The sequence below is a fragment of the Panthera uncia genome, chromosome C2 (genome assembly GCF_023721935.1).
Source record: "Panthera uncia isolate 11264 chromosome C2, Puncia_PCG_1.0, whole genome shotgun sequence".
Lineage (NCBI taxonomy): Eukaryota > Metazoa > Chordata > Mammalia > Carnivora > Felidae > Panthera > Panthera uncia.
In genome coordinates, this window is record NC_064810.1 from 15,127,840 (window position 1) to 15,148,572 (window position 20,733).

General features: G+C 40.9%; 1 protein-coding gene across 4 annotated transcripts in view; it reads right to left on the minus strand.

Annotated features, from left to right (window-relative positions):
• Window positions 1-20,733, minus strand: part of BACH1 (BTB domain and CNC homolog 1) — a 43,042-nt gene that overhangs the window by 15,037 nt on the left and 7,272 nt on the right. For all 4 annotated transcript variants that reach the window (XM_049627957.1, XM_049627959.1, XM_049627958.1 and 1 more), the window contains 2 exons: window positions 3,549-3,842; window positions 669-2,018 (listed from right to left, as the gene is read on the minus strand). In XM_049627957.1, the coding sequence (XP_049483914.1) occupies window positions 669-2,018; window positions 3,549-3,782 (1,584 nt within the window). In that variant the 5' untranslated portion in view covers window positions 3,783-3,842. The remainder of the gene's footprint in view (window positions 1-668; window positions 2,019-3,548; window positions 3,843-20,733) is intronic.

Here is a 20,733-nt window from a genome sequence, read left to right on the forward strand (position 1 = left end):
ACCAACAAGGCTTTATTATCACTGGAATTATGGTAATGTTTTACAAAAAACCATCTATCAAATACAAACAAACATTTGTACACAAAGTACACAAATCAAGCTTGGTAAAGTTAATCCAATACCAGCTAACTCATGCCAAATTATTAAGACATTAAATTAATGGCTGAAATGGCTAAGGGAAACTAAGAAAAAAATTAATGGCTATGAAAAACTAGGGCAAAGAAAACTCTCCCACATTCCTATACCTAGTCACTGCTAAATCATTGCCAAGTAACTAATCCCAAGTCCAGAGATCCTACAGCAATGACTAAGATTGGAACGTATGTTGCATTTTTCCAGGAGTTACCATGTAACGATCACAGATTCTTTTTTTCTTTTTTCTTTTTACCTTTTGGGACAGGGCATTTGATTTAAACAGCCAACGTGTGAATACACTCCATGACAAAAATAAATACACCCGCTTGAAACATATGAACACCGAAGTCCTTCAAACTCCGTCACACTCTTTTGGTACTGATCACAGTTTTAGAACTGTCTCCGGATTTCCCCCTCCCTCCCTCCCTGAGCCTGAGCATATCATCTCTAAAGGTGCGACAGGAGCCGACCCAGAGTAAATCCCGATTAAGTGGTCAAACAAGGACTTAGCAACACACACGTTTTCCCCTCACCTCACATTCTTGTTCTCTGGCCGAACAGGGTTCGCTGTCACCTTCAGTATCCGTCTCAGAGTCATCTCCCAGGCTAATCACGCAAGCATACGGGCAAGGTTCCTGCTGGGGTTCGGAAACATACTCATCGTTTCCAATTTCCAAGCTGCTAGAACAGCCCTCGGTACTCAGAGTACTTATAAAAGGGCAGTTGACAGAACTTAACGTTGTAAAAGTCCTCTGACCCGGTTCCGGGCTCTCGCTGATCCTGATACCTAACCAGGGACACTCAGACCGTTTCTGGGAGTAGATCTGTTCTGAACCATCTTTGGCCACCGCAGGTGATAACTGCATCTGGCAAGGAGAGTCCGTGCTGCAAATGTCACTCCAGAAGCCTTTCGCCAGGTGTTCTGCCACTTCCCGTTCCACACTGCTCCGATCGCTGGAGGCGAGGCTACCATCTTCCCTGGGGCCAGAGTCAGACTTCAAATGTAAATCCTGACTTTCACCAAACGTTTTCTCTTCCCGAACATCTGTACCTGACAAAGGCTTTTCTGTTAACACTGCTGTGTTTTGCATTCCAGCAAAACTCACGTCACCGTCACCGTATTGGTCGTAGGTGTGTAAAAGAGACAGAGAATAGAGCCCGTGAGGGGCTGCAGAAGAATTGTGGGGGAAAGGAGTCATTTCTGGCTTTTCTGATGGGCACTGAGAAGCAGGATCTTTCTTCTTGGTTTCTTCATGTTCCATTGCTAATTTACCTTCTTCACATTTTAAAATCACCTGCAGATCTGCACAGTCCTGGATTCCTCCCAGACATTCATTTTCAGGAGTCTCATTTGGCTGGGCAGAAGCATGAACGTCTTTGACACTGGATTCCGCACTACGGACTCTGTCAGTTCCAAATGCTTTCTGGAATTTTCTGTATTTGGGACATAGAGATGGCAAAGCCAGAGCAGCATCCTTTTCTAAGCACATGGATTCACAGGTTTGACTGGCACTGTCCTGGAGAGGAGATGATACTTTTGCATTTCCTTGATACCTATGCAGTTTCCATTGAGGAGTCTGGACATTTTTATTTTCCAAAAATTCCTCCACATCGTCAATTTCTAAATCCCTCTGGTCCAACAGTGAAAACTTAAGGTCTGCTTTCTGACAGTGTGATGGGATGCATTTTTTTCTTAGGCATTCTTGCTGGTCTGCAGTGGAGTCCAAAAACTTAAATTTGAGAAACTGAAAGCAGGATTCCTCAATATCACGTACACCTAAAAATTCCACACACTTGCACACTTCATCCACATTGTCCTTACTTAAAATCAGTTTGGCAGTGTAGGCAAACTGAATTAAAGGTTCAAATCCTTTAACTGTCACCTGTTAACATACAAAATAAAAACAAATGCATCACTTGAAAGTGGTCTAGTGGATAAATAAAAGTAGAAGGGGAATAGAGACATGAAGAGCTTACTTGTGATCATTATAAAATGGGCATTTTAATTTGGTAAGTAAAATCATCCTTCTAGAAAATGTAACGCTAATTAGGAGTCTGGAAAAGCATGCTTATCACACCTCATTCGTTGGACCTGCACCCTCCACTTCATGGATTTCACGCTTAATGACACATGAATTATGGTCTGACTCACATGAGGTGAAGACATCAAACACTGCCATTATGGGATGTGTTGCTAATTTTTAAAACCAATGCTAACCCATAGTTGGCCCTTATCATTTCATTGGCATTGTGTTATTCGTGCTGACCTCTGCCACAGAACTGACAAGCTGTTGATGCTCCAAACTGTTGATACAAGTTCATGGAAGTATGGATGCTGGGATAAGCTAAACTGTAGACTTAGTACCCATCACAGAGCAGCCCACACCGACCTGCCATAAACAAGCTCTACATACTTTCTCCAAACGCCTCTTAACTTTAAAGGCTCCACGCTCTTCTAGCTGCAGTCACTAACTACCTAAAAGCCAGCTATTCTAGGGGCACCTGGGTGTCTCACTTAAGCGTCCAATCTAGGCTCAGGTCACGATCTCATGGTTCATGAGTTCAAGCCCCACATCAGGCTAGCTGCTGTCAGCGTGGAGCCCACTTCGGATCCTCTGTCCTCCTCTCTGTCTGCTCCTCCCCCGCTGGTTCTCTCTCTCTCAAAATGAATAAACTTAAAAAAAAAAAAAAAAAAAAAAAAAGCAAACAATTCTAATAAGAGTTCAGTGTAACCAGCACCTCCCGGTCTTGTGAAAGGGCTCTTGGAGTCAGGATATAACAAGGACAGAAATGTTTAGATGCCTGAGCTCTGCAACAGGCTGGAGGGAAAGAGACAGGTAAAAGCAGGCTCTGTAATTGTGAGACCAAATCAATTTTTTTCTACCAATGCACAAACAGTCTCAAGAAAGAAAAAAGGGGAAAGAGAACACTTACGGAGTGTTTTCCTACTTTCCATGAGGCCCTGTCTTATTAAGATGGATGATTTCTAGAACCCTAAACCCACTCAGTTTCTCATCACAGGAAAAGGTCCAAAAGGAGAGAATGAGACACAGCGTGGCCGCTCGGAGCATGACCTCTCCCAATGCCCAACCCATTGGTTGTGCCCTCCCTGCTTTGGTCATTTTCTCAAAAAGTCACATAACAGTGGGTCAAGCTATTCAACTGCTCAATAAATATTGTTAACTGACGCCCAAAACTAACAATTCTATGTATGACATGTCATCATAATTTCTAGGAAAAAAGTTACAGAAATGAGCTCCCCAGGACAAGAAGGGAGACTGTTTTATTTTTAACTTTATCACGTTACCTTTTATAAAGGTAAAGGTAAAAATAAAGTCTACAGAAAGAGATTTAATTAGGTTCAATTCAATGAAAACCAGGGTAGCCTCCAGAAGCATGGACCTCTCTCCCACCTCTTCCGGCAGAGTGATGCTAAGCTCTGCATCGGCCTGGCCGACGATTCTCGAGTGGAAGTAGCTGCTGCATGCCGCCAGCACAGACCGGTGGGCCCGGTAGCGCTGGCCCTCCACGAGGACGGTGACGTCGCACAGCACGTCCTTCTTCCGCTGGTCGTTGAGGCCAAGCAGGACGTTGGTGCTGTGCACCGAAGATTCATAGGCAAACACCGCGTTCTCACTCAGAGACATTCTGCATAACAAATGGGGTCGGGAAGGCCAGTGAAAGCATGCTTCTCGTCGTCATCAAACCTGCAGAAACACACGTAAGACCTCACTTAAATAAAATCTTGTTAAAAATATTTTTTTAAGTTTTTTTTGTTTTGTTTTGTTTTGAGAGAGTGGGGGCAGAGGGCAGAGAGAGAGGGAGAGAGAATCCCAAGCAGGCCCCACATAGTCAGTGCAGAGTCTGAAATGGGGCTCAAACTCGCGAACCGTGAGATCATGACCTGAGCCAAAATCAAGAGTAGGATGCTTAACCGACTGGGCCACCCAGGAGCCCCTAAAAATATTTCTTTTAATGACAGTGTCAAATATAAATTTAAAAAGCCATCGCAAAAATAAAAATGAAAACAAAAGTCTCTAGAGAACCTAGATACATTTATTCAATTTATTGCATTTAAAATAGGTTCTTCACGGCAGTTTTTAGTTAGTTTTTCTAATTTTAGGAAAAAGGGTTCTCAGGATGAGGGAGGGAAGAACTCTTTGAATCAACGATTTCATAGCTCTCTGAAAGTGAGACATTTCACATTGAGAAAACACCTACAACGAGCAAACAGACCGGGTCCAGGAAATTTCTGGGTGGCATCCCAATCCTGTTGTTTTATGATGCCAATGGGCGTGTGTGTGTGTGTGTAGTTCACCAGAGGTCACCCTTTGGGATGGAACTGACGGGACCAGGCATGTGGCCTTCCACCATTCTCCATGCTCCGTTCCCCAACATTTGACAGCTGGTAGGAGCCTTCAGTGCTTTGTAACAAGGGACACATGGTACATAAGGTAAAGTTCCTCCAACATAAAGAAGAAAATGACTTGAGAAAAAGACAAAATTGTCGAGCCAGATCTTAACAAGTCCTTTTTATATAACAAGTCCTACTTTACACTACAAAATACGGGCAGTAAGTACAACTACATCGTCATTAAGAACATGGTTTACCATACATAGAAACTCTTTTCCCCAAATGTTCAAACATAAGTTATCAAAAATGTATATATATTTAAAATACACACCAACATATAATAACCGCCAAACAATTTTTGATCATGTACACATTACAAGCAAAAAAGGAGAGCCACAACAGACATATGTCTACCTATTTCAGTCATGTACGACTATTCTTATATACTACATGTTATAAAACACACGGAGACTGAAAGTCAGATTAGAACAGTTCTAGTATTTTCTTCCAGCCACCAGTGGCCAGTGGTGAGTACCCCCAAGGTGTGTGTGTGGACCCCACTATGGCGTGACCAGGCTGAGAAGCTCCTCACAGGCATCATCCCTGTCGTTTGCTTTTTGTCCTTCTGAACTTACTCACTGCCTGAGACAACAAGGTCCTCAAAAGTTCAGTGACTGAATAAATGTTATTGTTTCCAGATTCGCTCTACTCCACAAACAAAAACAAAAGGACAAATGAGAACTACCAAAGGTCAGACACACCAGGGCCAGATCACAGGTGACTTCTGCCTCAGAGACAGGCTGTTCTAGTCACAAACACATGAAATGCCATCTATAAATTCTATTCTACTTATGTGTCTATCTACTTATGTGTGTACTTATGTGTCTCAATTTAGCTAAAATGGGAATTTCCTCAGAAGTAGTCCATGAAAATGAAATGTCCCATTATGTGGTTAAACTCTACCCAAGGTTACGGATCACAACCTATCATTTACTGATTTGGCATACCACATAAAATCATGGCAACTTCAAAATTACGTACTAGAACTAATTCGACTTTTGGGTTGTGCCCATTTGAAAGAGTAGTATATTCCCTTTAGCAATCGGTCTTAATATTTCAGTTATCAACACAAGGGAATTACTGTTAAGAACAGCAAGGAAGAACTATCAAAGGAACTATGCACCGTGTGTGTGTGTGTGTGTGTGTGTGTGTGTGTGTGTGTGTTACAGACCATTCCACCTTCTCTGTACAACTTCCCCAGCCAAGCTGGACTCAACAGTTTGCCTCACCACATCCCTGCACCTAAGTCCCCAGCCTCTTTATTCTTTCCTGGCATCTGCCTTGCAAACCCTTAAAACTAGACTAATCTTACTTTTACATCTCGTCATTCTGCCGAACACAGCACAGCCAGACAAAACTGTAAAAACACGTAGGCCGTTGTCACTATAAATTAATGGTGTGCAATTTCAGGGTCTTAGCGCGGCTTATCCATTCTTTTGTGTGCCCCAAGGTTCCGTTGTCCCCAAGAACCTCCCAAGTAGCCACTTCTCTCTTCAGTTAGTGTCTCTCCCAGCAGACAACTATAGCTGGGATACAATCTCAGAAAATATTACCCTCCCACCCACCTCCACAGGCTCCCTTCTCCTGCTGAAAACGACCCCTTTACAGTCTGCCCTTGACCTCATACCATCCTTGCCTCTCTGGAATCCAGTCCCTTCTCTTAACACCCTCTCTCACTTAGGTCCAAACTCTGTCTGTATGCTGGCTTCTTCCCATTAGACTTTGTTCATAAATATGTTTAAGTCTCTTGAGAAACTGTCCTAGAAACAGTTAACAGCTAACGGCAAGTATTTGTTACACTCTCATTCTGCACCAGGCACTGGGCTGAGGTGCTGACACAGTTGACCTCATCTACCCCTCACCACAGCCCTCTGACATGGATGCTCCTGTATCGTCCCAACCATACAGATGAGGAAACTGAGGCTCAGGGAGAAGTATCTCGACCACGGTCAAAAGACCAATCAGATAAAGAGCGGGGTTCCATAGCAAGCACCTGACTATTCCATATCTGTCTCCAGTTAGTATCTGCTGAACACACAGTACAGAAAGTCACTGCAGTCCTGTGGGGAGCCAGGCCAGGTATTACTAAAAGACTGTGCGTGAGAATAGGGAAAAGGGCTTTCCCAGAAAGCCAGGAGCAAATGAACTGGACTTGAACTTCAAAAAGAGGACTCTGGACTGTTTAACACTGCAGCCTTGCAACCTAAAGGTTCTCTGGCTCCCAAGGAAACGACGGCAAAAACAGGTTCCATACCTTCACTCTGGAGCTGCCGTCAGCCCACATGGGTGTCTGTGTGACCCTCACTCCTCACCTCAAATTCCACGAAGAATTGATTCTTGGCTTAACCCTCCTGTTTAGGCAGTGTGGGGTGACAGATCACTTCCTAAGTTCACAGCCAGCTTACAGATTGGCCGTGAGATGCGGATTTGGGTGCTAGGCCAACCCCACGCCCCGCCAGCTGCAGCCACGAGAAGCCAGAGAACCAGGAAGTACAACAGCCACTCAGGGGGACCCCTCTAAGAAGGGTCTCACTAGCGTGGACTGGGCACACGCACACCACGACTGTTCTTGCTCCCACCAGAACCCTGAAACTCACCCTGACACCTCCGTCAGCCCCTCTATCCAATCTCTTACCGAGACCTGGTACCTCTGAACACTGAAACCCGCTTCTCTTCATCTGCGCTGCCATAATGCCAGTCCAAGCCACCGCTGGCTCTCATCTTGACAAATGCCGCCCAGCCTTCTGTAGTAGCTTACAAATGCATGTATGTGCAAATACAGGTATATAAAATAAAAAGCGAAATAAAGTTTCATACTTCAGCATTTTATCCTTACTTGTGCAAAGTACTCTAATTTCTACTCTGTTCTATTAAAAAGAAAAACTCCAGTCGTGATCCACTCAATTTCAAGAACCACTAACGGACCATCATCTCACGTATGGGAAACACATGTCCAGTGGCTAACACACAGAGTCTAAAATCACACACTGTCGGGGTTCACATCCCAGCTCCGGCATTTACTAGCCATGTGACCTCTGGGCAAGCTGCTCAACCTTGCTGGGTCTTAGTTTCCCCAACTGTAAAACACGTACAGCAGCAGCACCGCACTGAGTTGTCATGAGGTTTACACGGACAGTGAGGGTAAAGGGCTTAGCAGAGTGCCTGGCCCATAGTAAACAAATAGTCAAGTACCAACTGCTCTTAGTAATAACAACAACAAAATCTTCATCCCCTCAAGCCCTTCTAGATCCCCTTCAATTTATACTCTCGCACAAAGTGACTTCTTCCTTGCCAAAACTCTACAATGTCTTCCCAGTTTCTTGAGATCAACTCTAAATCCTTAGCCTGTCCTCCAGACCTTAGCCCTACTAATACAACCTTATCTTAAGCCTTTGTCTCCCTCTTTTGCTGTTCTCCAGCCTCACCCTCCTTCCTTCCAGCATAAGGCACTAAGCTCCTTCTAACCTCAGGGCCTCTGAGCACGCTGTGCCCGCCCCCTGCACTTTTCCTACTCCTTAGCTGGCTAACTCCTCACCTTTTAGGTCTCAGCTTAAATGTCAAAACCTCGTCTGACTTGTTTTCTGCCCTAATTCAAGCACATAACATAACCGTACCTGACTCAATGCAGGAACTTGCTTCTGAATGACTTCATGTATTTACTACAAATCCAAAACCTAGATCATCTACATTTTCCTCCAAACACAGTGCAATCAGCTATACTAGTATATATGAAAACAATGCCACTGAGCCAAGCACTCAGAGAAAAGTCCTTGGTTAGCTTTCCCAGAATCAGGAGGAGCAAAAGGGAGCCTCCACCTCTGGGAGCTGGAAATGTGTCTACAAGACAACTGGCCAGAGAAGAGCAAGGCTTGGCAACTATAAACACAGCCAATACAATGGACTTGTATGCACAGACACCATGACCTTGGTCTCATTAGTATGGGGTACTAGACACAGTTATTCTGAAAATCAATTTTCCTAATTCTGAAAACCATCCAAGTGGTCAGTAATCCATCTGCACCCAATAACATAATGACTAAATCAGGCAAAAGTGGCACACATACTTCTAACATTTGTCAGTGACCTAACATTTCTCAAACCTACGAGGTAAGACATAAACACCCCCCAGGGAACCTTCCAGACCTAAAATTCTGTTAGTTTAACACCAAATTTAGATTCCTATGTTACATCTGAATTTTTCTATATTCTTGGAAATATATGCTATTGTTATCATTCAAAATAAAGGCTTGCTGACCTTAGCAATTTGCTGATTCATTCAGTAATGCTGATAAAGGATGAACAAGCATTTTAAAGCTTCCTGTACTTCGATTTGGAAATACCTTCTGCTCTCTGCTCAATACATATCATAATTTACATTTTAATACAGTTACCACTGGATGTTTTTGCTTTCAAAACAATAAAGAAAATAAATAAAATGCTATGGCTTTATCACATTTTAAGAACTTTAAGGGTAATTTACTTAAAAAAAAAAAACTTAAAACAAACTTTTAAAAGCCTAAGGAGAATGAATATCTGATCATGGGCCAAGTACAATGCAGTGCTTCCTAACAGAAATACAGAAAGTAACTGTAGGAGGATGAAGTTCCACACATACAAGAGCTGGAATTTTATTTCCCTTAAGTCTCAGAACTCTGCTGTTTTGTTTTGTTTTTTTTAATGTTTATTTTTGAGAGAGAGCGAGAGAGCAAGCTAGTGGGGGAGGAGAGAGGGAGACAGAGATTCTGAAGCAGGCTCCAGACTGAGCTGTCAGCACAGAGCCCGACACAGGGCCTGAACCCATGAACTGTGAGATTATGACCTGAGCCGAAGTCAGATGCTTAACCAACTGAACCACCCAGGTGCCCCTTTAATTATCAACATAGAAGGGCACACAAAATAATCTCACACCAAGGATTCACTTAAAAGAAAAAGACTATTATCCAAACATTCGTGATTTTCACTGAACAACGGTGAATGTCATTTCTACAAGTATACACCTGAGCTACCCAACAGGTTCAATGCCATCAAAACACAAATAAAAGGCAGTCCCTACATTCAAAAACATAACCTACCAATGTTCACAATGAAAATTATGCCTTGGGGCAAAAGAGATGACAATGATCAGTGTAATCAATTGACACAGGGGTGTGAACATTCGTGACGGTATTTACTTGCAGTAAGTCTCCAAACAAAAACTACTTTCCGGTCTCATTTAACCATAATATTCAATTAATGAGAACAATTATTTCCAAAATAGTTCTGTTATATCCAAAATATACCTAACAGAACTATGGGTGTGTGGGTGTGTGTGTGTGTGTGTGTGTGTGTATGTGTGTGTGTGTGGTTGGGCACAAAGCGATTAGTAACCTTGGACAGTCAATACAGCACAAAAGGCAACTGAGCACAAAGGTCCTTTGCATAAAAGCAATACTCTCTCTGTAGCCTGGAAGAATTCCTTAGGACCTCCTCCCCCTGCTCTAGTGGCCATCTGGAATTTCTACCTTTTCCTCCTTACTGCTCTGCCTGCCACCAATCTATCACCCTGTCAATTACCTTTGCCTCACTCAGTTTCAGGTCAGGGTCTTCAAAGGCTCAGAAGACAGGCAAATTCCTCTTGGCCTGCCTTCTTGGCTCCCTCCTAAGCTTCAAACTGTCCTAAGCCAGTTTCTGTTAGAATTTACCCAAGATACCCAGAGTTCGAGTGTTCTTCTGAATCAGGCACACCTTATCTTCTGTTGGTCAAGTGGGTGGCAAAGACCCAACAGTATCGTGTGTGTGCACCTTTAGTTCTCAGTCTTCCCTTTCAGGGCTTTTTTCTATACAATATAAAATGTAAACATACATAACTTTACATATAACATTATAACACCTCACCTGCAAGGAAGAGCCAGGAAGAATAAATAACTTGGTGACCAAGATTTGCTATTTTCTTTAGCTTTTGACAGATCTTAAATATCATGCTTGCTTAATCATCATATCTAATCATCACATTTAAAAAAATTTTTTAATGTTTATTTATTTTTTAGAGCGAGCGAGCATGCACAAGCGGGGCAGGGGCAGAGACAGATGGGGATGGAGGATCTGTGCTGTCAGTGCAGAGCCCAATGCAGGGCTTGAACTCGTGAACCATGAGATCATGACTTGAGCTAAAGTTGGACGTTTAACTGACCAAGCCACTCAGGTGCCCCAATCACATTTTCTAAATCCATTTCCCTCAGCCTTATGAAAAACTCCTAAGTATGACTAGAGAAGGTACATGAATAAATATATATCGAGAAAAAAAAGCTGAATGAAAGCAGAAAAAACAAAAATTTGAATTAAGTAGGAGACCTTACAGCAGCACCAAAAACAAGGACACTGTTTTGTAAAGGACTTGTACAGTGACACATGGGAAAATGACCTGGAAATCTATGTTAAAACTATGTAACTGAAGATGCCACATTCTTTTTTTAAAGGAGGTGTGGGGAATGGAGAAGGTGAGTGAATCACAACAATTTTTGCAGTTCATGGTTCACTCCCTGTTTCCATACAGGGAAAGTTGGACTTTTTTACTTTTCCTGACATCAAAAATTATCCATTTAATCATGGATATTTTATTTACTTGGTCTAATTCCATATCTGAAAAGATGAAGCCAAAGTTGTACATAGAAGGGAGAAGTCTGAATGGTTAGAGAAGTCTGAAGAAGGTCCTTACAGATTCACCAACTAAGAGGTCAGAAACAAAAGGTTTTTTACTTCCCAAGTCAGTAAATCCAACTTTGATAATTCCGGGTAATAAGTTTAAGACAGCTTGGAAGGGAGGAGCACCTGGGTGGCTCACTTAAGGTCAACTCTTGATTTCAGCTCAGGTCATAACTCACAGTTGCTGGGATCCAGGATCAAGCCCCATGGAGCCTGCTTAGGATTCTCTCTCTCCCTCTCTCTCTGCCCGTCCCCTGCACAGGCTCTCTCTTTCTCTCTCTCAAAATAAGTAAAAAACATTAAAAAAAAAAATTTTTAAAAAAGATAGCTTGGAAGGGAATAAAGGAGGAAAAAAAAAGAAGGAACACAAGAAACCCGAGCTCCAGAACCAAAACAAGAATAACGGATTCCATGATTATACCTTCTTACTGAATTGAAGAAACAATGAAGTCTTTTATTTGCTTACCATATTTGGCAGCTACCTGATCCTTAATAGGATTGTTATAACTCACTTGAACTAGATGTTATGAAAATATGAACTAGAAACTAGAATTGGTCCACACTAATAAAGCTAGTTTACTGAATATGTATTTTTTATCATGCACTTGTCACGAATTTATATATCAACACTGAGGTATGATTTACATAGAACTGCACTGAAGAGTACAATTCAATGAGTTCTAACACTTATATATGTGCATGAAACCACCACTACAATCAAGATAAAGAAATTAAAAAAAAAAAAAGATATAGAAATTTCATCACTCAAATTCCACATGCCAGGGCACCTGGGTGACTCAATTAGTTAAGCGTCCAACTTTGGTTCAGGTGATGATCTCACGGTTTATGAGTTCCAGCCCAGCATCGGGCTCACTGGTGTCAGCACAGAGCCCGCTTCCCACCCTCTGTCCACCTTGCTCTCCGCCCCTCACACACACACTCGCTCACCCACTCTCAAAAATAAACACTTAAAAAAAAATTTCCACATGCCCCTTTGAGGTCTCTCCTACCCTTTTCCCCTGGCTCCAGGTAACCAATGATTTGTTTTATGTCAATGTAGATTACCATGCATTTTGTATGATTTTTTATATAAATGGAATCATACATTATGTCCTCTGGTTTCCAGTTTCTTTCATTCAGCTGAATGACAATCACATTGCATACGTGAGATGTTTCTCTATTGCCAAATAATATTCCATTGCATGGCTATATCACTTTATCCATTTAACTAACAAAGATAGACACAACTTCCAGGTTGGGATCATTGTAGTAAAGCTTCTGTGAACATCCATATGGACATATACTTCATTTCTCTTGGGTAAACCAATAGGAAGCGGAAGAACTGAGTGATATGGCAGGTTTATGTTTAACTTCTTAGAAATTGCTAAACAGTTTTCCAAAGCAATTGTATCATTTTATATTGCTACCAGCAGTGTATAACAACTCCAGTTGGTCCACATTCTCAGCAATTCTTGGTAATGCCAGTCTTTTTTAATCTTAGTTATCCTAACAAATGTACAGGAGTATCTCACTGTGGTTTTAATTTGCATTTCCTGATGGCTACTGATGCTGAGCATCTTTTTATGTGCTTTATTGGCCATTTGTAGATCTTCTTTTGTGAAAGATCTGTTCAATTTTTCTGCTCGTGTTTAACTGAGCTGTTTTCTTATCATTGAGCTGTAAAAGCCAGCAGAATTTTGATTAGGACCGCAGTGAATCCATATACCAATTTGGAGAGAACCAATATATAAATTGAGTTTTCTCATGTACAAACATGACAAGTCTCCCCACTTACTTAAGTCTTCTTTCAGCACTGTTCTGATGTTTTTAATTTTTATTTTTGAGAGAGAGAGAGAATGAATGGGTGAATGACAGAGAGAAAGGGAGACACAGAATCCGAAGCAGGCTCCGGGCTCCAAGCTGTCAACACAGAGCCCGACGTGGGGCTCGAACTCACAGACGGCGAGATCATGACCTGAGCCGAAGTCGGATGCTCAACGGACTGAGCCACCCAGGTGCCCCTTAACGGTAGGGTTTCTAAGATGAGCAACTGATGGGCAGAAAAGGAGGTGCAGAAGTTACCCTCCCAGTTAACTTAGGGCTCCTACAAGAAACTAAGAGAGGAAAATAAGCAAAGAGTGCAAATACCCCAAAATGCCCCCAAAGAGTGAAATTCCCAAACTCACTCAGCCTCCTTCAAGGGAAGCCCTCACTCCTATACTACTTTGGAAGTATTCACCCAGGACATCCAGAGATCCCCCAATCAGGGGCAGAGGGCAGTTATCAGAGAGCACACCTCAAACCGAAAGACTGTCGGAACCGCACCAGCACAGCACCCAGCTGCTCCAGAGACCACCAGGGTGGGCGGCACAGATCAGCAGCTGATAGCATGACCACAACTCGGCCAGCCGAGCAAGGTCCTTTACACCTCCGACACACCCTCTGTTTTGGGGTAAAGTGGGGACGAGAATAGTACTTTCTGTTGAGAGGATCAAACGAAAGTATATATACCATAATAATTTTAATTGTATACAATAATATAATATTATACTAATTATAATAATATTAAACCGTTTACACGACAGTGCCTGGCACATAATGAGTGCTCAGTAATTGTTAGCATTACCTGAATTTGACGCTAGAAGTGTTTTTTGAGGGGCACAAGGCCACACTGAAACTCTAGTCAAAGAAGTACAAGAGCACACTCCTCAGCTTTCAGGTGCCCAACACTGACACGGGCATAATAATATGGACACTGGTCATTGGTCTTCAACTTTCAGAATGGACAGATAACAGAAGGCTTAACTACAGTTCTAAAATGGAATGCAGACATTATCAATCTTGACAAAATGCAAGTAAAATTGACACGCTAGGAGATGGAATCAGAACTGAAAGGAAAGCTAGTATTTCCATGCAATTTATAATGTGGAGTCAAAAGATACTTAAAAAAAAAAAAATAGTTCCTTAGTGAGACCAAATTAAAACAAATTTTGGGGTTGGAGAGGTGACCAAGAACAGAAATAAAGAGATTATAAATATAAGTGGGATGATGGTGGGAACAACAAAATCAACGTCCATGGTAAAAGGAAGTCAACACATATTGTCTTAGGTTCATAAACTCAGGTATAACCATCAAAGAGATATAGTGGTAACCAACAGAAAAAGTAAACTGCAGAAATGAGTAAAGATGAATATTATCTATGAAGCAAAATTAGAGGTAGGATGATGCACAACAGATGGGGTTGCTTTATGATATATCTTTCTGTATTTTTTAAAGCAAAAACATGTACTAGACTAAAAACATAAACATAAATTAAAAGATATTTAAATAGTAAACAAAAATATTAAAGTTTAGTTAAGTATAAATTGTTGATAACTTTTGTGAGTCTTAAATATTTTGAAGATTCTCCAAATAAAAAAGAAATTTGATAAAGAGAAAAAAACAACCTTTAACATCTTACATTATTTTGACAAAACCAGGAACGGGGAGGGTAAAGAAATATAGTTAAGATTTCTTTATTCCCAATATAACACTTGGAACAATGTTATACATACTGTTTAATATTTTATATTGAAAGCGATACTACTCCAAATAGATTCTTTAAAAAAAGTGAGGGTATCTTCTAAAGAAAGAAGTTGTTGAACTGCCAAACCACTAGGGCATTGGTTCTCTGCCTTACAAAATCTGATGAAATCTATTGTATTTAACCAAGAAAACCACTCACATCATAAAATTTTGCATTTGCTTTTGGTAGAATTAATTCAACCACGAGGTGATGCTTTCAGAAGACCAGTAAAATTGACAAACTTCTGCAAAATCTCACCAAGAAAACATGAATACGTAGCATTCCCATTTTCACACAAAACAATACTGTAATGGCTCTTCTCCCCATACCCTGCATCTACAATAAAATTCTCTGCTCCCCTTTATAACAGAACTCCCAAAAAGAGCCATTTATATCCATACCATCTTCAGTCCCTTCTCTTCCCGAATTCACCTGAGCCCACTAAAACCAGGCCTTTCCCCCTCCACTCCATGGAAACCACTTTGTGAGGATCAATGACCTCCACGCTGCTAAATGGCAGATTTTCAGTCTCCTTCTACAGCTTCTCATCAACATTCAACAGGTTGACCATTCTCTCCCTGAAATCCTTTCATCACTTGGTACCCAGGATACCACAATCCTGATTTCCCACCTCACTGGCAGCCACTTGTCAATTTTCTTTGGTGGATCAACCTCCTCTTCCAAGTCTCTAAATGCTGGACGGTCCAGGAATTCGTCTTCAGGTCTCTCCTCTTCTTTGCACACATTCCCTAGGTGAACTCATGCAAACTCATGAACTCATGCAAACTCAAGGCAAGGATAGGATCACTCATGGACTTACTGTACACTCTCAACATTATATTTGGTCTAATTCTGACAGCTCTCTTGAACTTCATATTCATGTACTCAACTGCATATTCAAATTACTAATTATATGTCTAACAGGCATCTCACATTTAAATGTCCGGAAGAAACCTTGGTTCCCCCACCTCTAGTTAGGATATATCAAAATATTAACAACGGTTACATCTAGGTAATTGTTGTTTGTTTCTGCATTGAAATTCTGAACCATAAATACATTTTATTTTATAATCAGAAAAATGTTAAAACAGACAACTATAAACAAAACAATGTGCTTTCATTAAAAATGCAGTTGACATTTATTGCAATTGCCTTGAAGGCACCCAAGGAGTCCATTTCCAAGAATGTCAAGTACTTTTCCCCCTTTATAATATCATCAGTGGTACTGGCTTATCACTATGTGTGAAATTTATGGGCAACTCTCAAACACGGTAGCCTCCACGGATATCTTCATAGTAATCGCGAAAGGAGAAATGAAACTGTATAAGACTCTAAAAATGATGGTTTAATGGGGAAAAAGAGAACTCTGTTACAGGAACGTAAGGGGGGAGGATCCATCAAGTCAGGTCTAACCATCCGAACAAGGGCAAGCGTGCATCCATTTGACTTAAGTAGGTAGCTCCTGATCTATTTCATCTTGCAAAGGCTTTTAATAAGGTGAAAGAGCGAAACAAACACACAGAATTATGAAATGCAAGAGAAAAATCCAGTTTAGGTTATTTTACCAACTACCAGCAGGATAACATTGGAAAGAACAGAAGCACTGAGACACAATTAGAGCTTAGCCAGTATTACGAAGTATGTGATCTGTGAGGTACTGGACTTTACGCTCCAGGTTTCCCACGAGAAAAACAACGCTGCTTTACTCTAAGGGACAACTGGGTGGCTCACTCAGTTAATCGTCCAACTCTTGATTTAGGCTCAGGTCACGATCTCAGGGTTCATGAGTTCAAGCCCCATGTCGGGCTCTGTGCTGACAGCGTGGAGCCTACTTGGGATTCTCTCTCTCCCTCTCTCTGCCCCTCTCCTGCTCTCTAGCTCTCAAAATAACTAAGCATGAGAAAACATTAAAACTGGACAAGTACGCCCAAGATAATTGCTGGTTTCACAGAATTAAAGAATTTCTAATTAAAGGAGCACATCCATCCAGTATGACCCACTTCCCACTTGTTACAGATGTGGAAACTGAAACCCTGCGAGGATAACTTAAAGGTTGAAGGGGTCCTCTGCCCCCAGATCCAAATAATACATTTCAATTCACATGCATGACCTTAAGTGGCAGGTGTGCACAGGTTTGTTTTTTTTTTTTGGGGGGGGGGGCAGGTGAAAGTGAAGAGGCATGGAAGAATAAGGAACAGAGAGAAATGCCTCAAGTATCCTATGTGAGATGAGAACAATGTTAGAGTAAAAGGGCATTCAAGGAAGAGCAAACTTCCCTTTATTACTCAACATTTGGTTCGTTAATATCTGATTAACACTTCTTGGATTACATAAACAATCTCATGTCATTAAAAGGGATCTGACATTAAACTATGTTGAACTTAAGTCAAAGTCTATACTTATACTCAACTATGTATGGACAATTCAAGGACAGAATGCTAGGAGATATTTCACTCAAAGTTATTTTTTTTATTGTTATTATTTTTTTAATATGAAATTTATTGTCAAATTGGTTTCCATACAACACCCAGTGCTCATCCCAACAGGTGCCCTCCCCAATGCCCATCACCCACTTTCCCCTCCTTCCCACCCCTCCATCAACCCCCAGTTTATTCTCAGTTTTTAAGAGTCTCTTATGGTTTGGCTCCCTCCCTCTCTTTTTTTTTTTTTTCCCCTTCCCCTCCCCCATGGTCTTCTATTAAGTTTCTCAGGATCCACATAAGAGTGAAAATATGGTTATCTTTCTCTGTATGACTTACTTCACTTAGCACAACACTCTCCAGTTCCATCCACGTTGCTACAAAAGGCCAGATTTCATTTTTCATTGCCAAGTAGTATTCCATTGTGTATATAAACCACAATTTCTTTATCCATTCATCAGTTGATGGACATTTAGGCTCTTTTCATAATTTGGCTATTGTTGAAAGGGCTGCTATAAACATGGGGGTACAAGTGCCCCTATGCATCAGCACTCCTGTATCCCTTGGGTAAATTCCTAGCAGTGCTATTGCTGGGTCATAGGGTAGATCTATTTTTAATTTTTTGAGGAACCTCCACAGTTTTCCAGAGTGGCTGCACCAGTCTGCATTCCCACCAACAGTGCAAGAGGGTTCCCGTTTCTCCACATCCTCTCCAGCATCTATAGTCTCCAGATTTGTTCATTTTAAACACTCTGACTGGCGTGAGGTGATATCTCAGTGTGGTTTTGATTTGTATTTCCCTGATGAGGAGTGACATTGAGCATCTTCTCATGTGCCTGTTGGCCATCTGGATGTCTTCTTTGGAGAGTTATTTTCAATACAAAGTATTAAGTGTCCATGTCCTACATTTAAATGAAGTATTATAGATTCTTTATATGTCATTTTGTTTTCCAACTATAAAAAGTATAACCATGATCCAAATTATTTACTTCTGATTGCCTACAGAAAGTGAAAGTCCTAAAACTAGATCAAGGTCAGATTGACTCTAGGTCTAAGAGTTAATACATATAGTATGCAAAGTAACTGGAAGGAAAAAAAGACAACCAAAAAAGTGCCTTCAAATTCCCAACCCTTCCTTAAACATCATCTTGCTGCAACTCATAATAAATCTGATAAAAAAAAAAAAAAGGAAAGAAAACAAAAGAGAAAAAAAAATTAAGAGTAAAAACGTCAAGGAATACCTTTAAATAAGGAAGCAATTATATAGCAGCAAGTTGAATATTGCATGAATCACAGATCTGAAATTTTTTTAAGTATTAAATCGAAATGCTTTATTTAAAAATAACCTAATCCAGCAATCCCTGATAGCCACCATAGTGCTACAGCAGCTCAATACACATAGCTAAAACTAAAATGTTTAAATCCCTTTCTTGTTATTTATTAAGTTAACTTGGCAGTCAACATTACCATCTCTAAATGGGGATTTCCAAGCTACAGACTTTCCACCTAAGCCCACATAGCTACTTTCCCAAATATATTTATTACAAGATTTTGTCAAATAAGTAAATATGAGGTCTGTTAAAAAAGAAAAAAGTTGAAACATTTCTTAGTGCAAATATTATTTAAGGAACATGGAGTAGACAAATACTATTGCTTTTTACCTGAGTCAAAAGTATTTTGGCAGTATAGTCTTTCTAAATTCTTTTTTTTTTTTTTAATTTTTTTCTAATGTTTATTTTTGAGAGACAGAGTGCAAGCGAGGGAGGGACAGAGAAAGAGGGAGACACAGAAACCAAAGCAGGCTCCGGGCTCTGAGCTGTCAGCAGAGAGCCCGACGTGGGGCTCGAACCCACGAGGCATGAGATCATGACCTGAGCCGAAGTCAGGCACTTAACCAACTGAGCCACCCAGGTGCCCCTAGTCTTTTTAAATTCTATCCAAAAAAGTAATACCATTTTGAAAACCTACCCTAACCGTCTATCACAGCCTCTTAGTTATTATCAAATGGGAAAAATTATTAGCAATGAACTGCTATTTTGTGAATTTACAACACTGTTTGTGTTTATATTATTTGTCTGCCTTTCACATAGCATACACAGCACCAAAACCTGGGATTGAAAAAAAGCAACAAGAATGACAAGAATAAAAATCGTTTAACATATCAAAATGCTCTACAAAGTTTGGGAGGCTAGACACTTACTGTATAAACTTAAAGTGGCATTATTCTGGAAGCCCAAAAGACCACTTTTTCTCCTAGTAGGGGAATGTGTGTGTAGAGAGGATGTGATGCTCCTGTCTGTATGTGTAATTTAAGAGGTTGGGTTCCAAACAATCCTGCCCATCCAAGTCAGTGAATCAACCATTCTATTCAAGCCAGGCTAGCCTTCCCGCTCGGGAGAGCCACAGACATTGCAGGTGGGTATGCCCTGCAGATTAAGACAGGGAATCTCCTGGTATAGATACAATCAGAAGCTACAAAATATAAGAAATGGCAGAGAACTTTAGAAGCGTTGAATACTGAAACAGTCCTCCCATTGGTCATTTTTTCGGTAAAATGGGCATTTTCAATTTTTTAATATTTTTAAATAAAACATTTACATAATCTGACTGTAAAAGCAAGACCTGATCATGTTAGGAAATAGAAGGTAAAGGGGGAAAAAGTCACCTAAAATTCCAAACCCAAAAAAACCCATATTTTCACTTTCTAGTCAGAAGGGTGGGTCTCTATACAGTGGTGGTGTAAGTATCAGGCTAGGATGACACTGTTGACCACCCCCTACTTTTCTAACCAAACTCTGATTGTGCTCACAAACCTACTCTCTACCTGAGGTCTTATGTTTCTGGGGAAGCGGATCCCAGTCCCAAATGAAGACGAATGACCATACATTTAAGCTAATCACAATGGTCTCATTGCCCTTGACACTGACTCATTTAGGTAAGGGCTTATGCAAAACGCTGGCCCATGAACAGAGAGGAGAGGGTCAGGACAGCATCTATTACGGAAGTTTGGGGACAGATTTTACTTAATAAGAGACATGCCAGGAAAAAAAAAAAAAATAGTCCTCTCCCAAGGAACTTAGTCACTGACTCATGACACGTGAACTTACAGCAGCCATCTTGCAACAGTAAGAGGAACTAGCTAAGCACAGAAGAATGACAGATCCAACCTTTTCCCACTGACCTTATTTTTAAATACATACATACACAAACACACACTCTTCCTGATCCAACTTCCCCCTACTAAAATCCCTCTTCTCTACTCTTCTTCAGTGCTAAGCTTCTCAAAAGAGAGGTCAAAACAAGCTGTTTCCTCTGCTTGACCATGCATTCATCAATGACATTCCTAAGACTTTCCTGATTTCTTAAAACTTAGGTTTCCCACATTCTATGGTTCCAAGGCACATTTTACACGTTGCTATTACAGCAATTAATACATGCTATAGTAATGGCTTATTTCTCTATTAGACAGTAACTTCTGAAATGTTTTGTACTCCCAATGTCTACAGAAGTTCCTGGC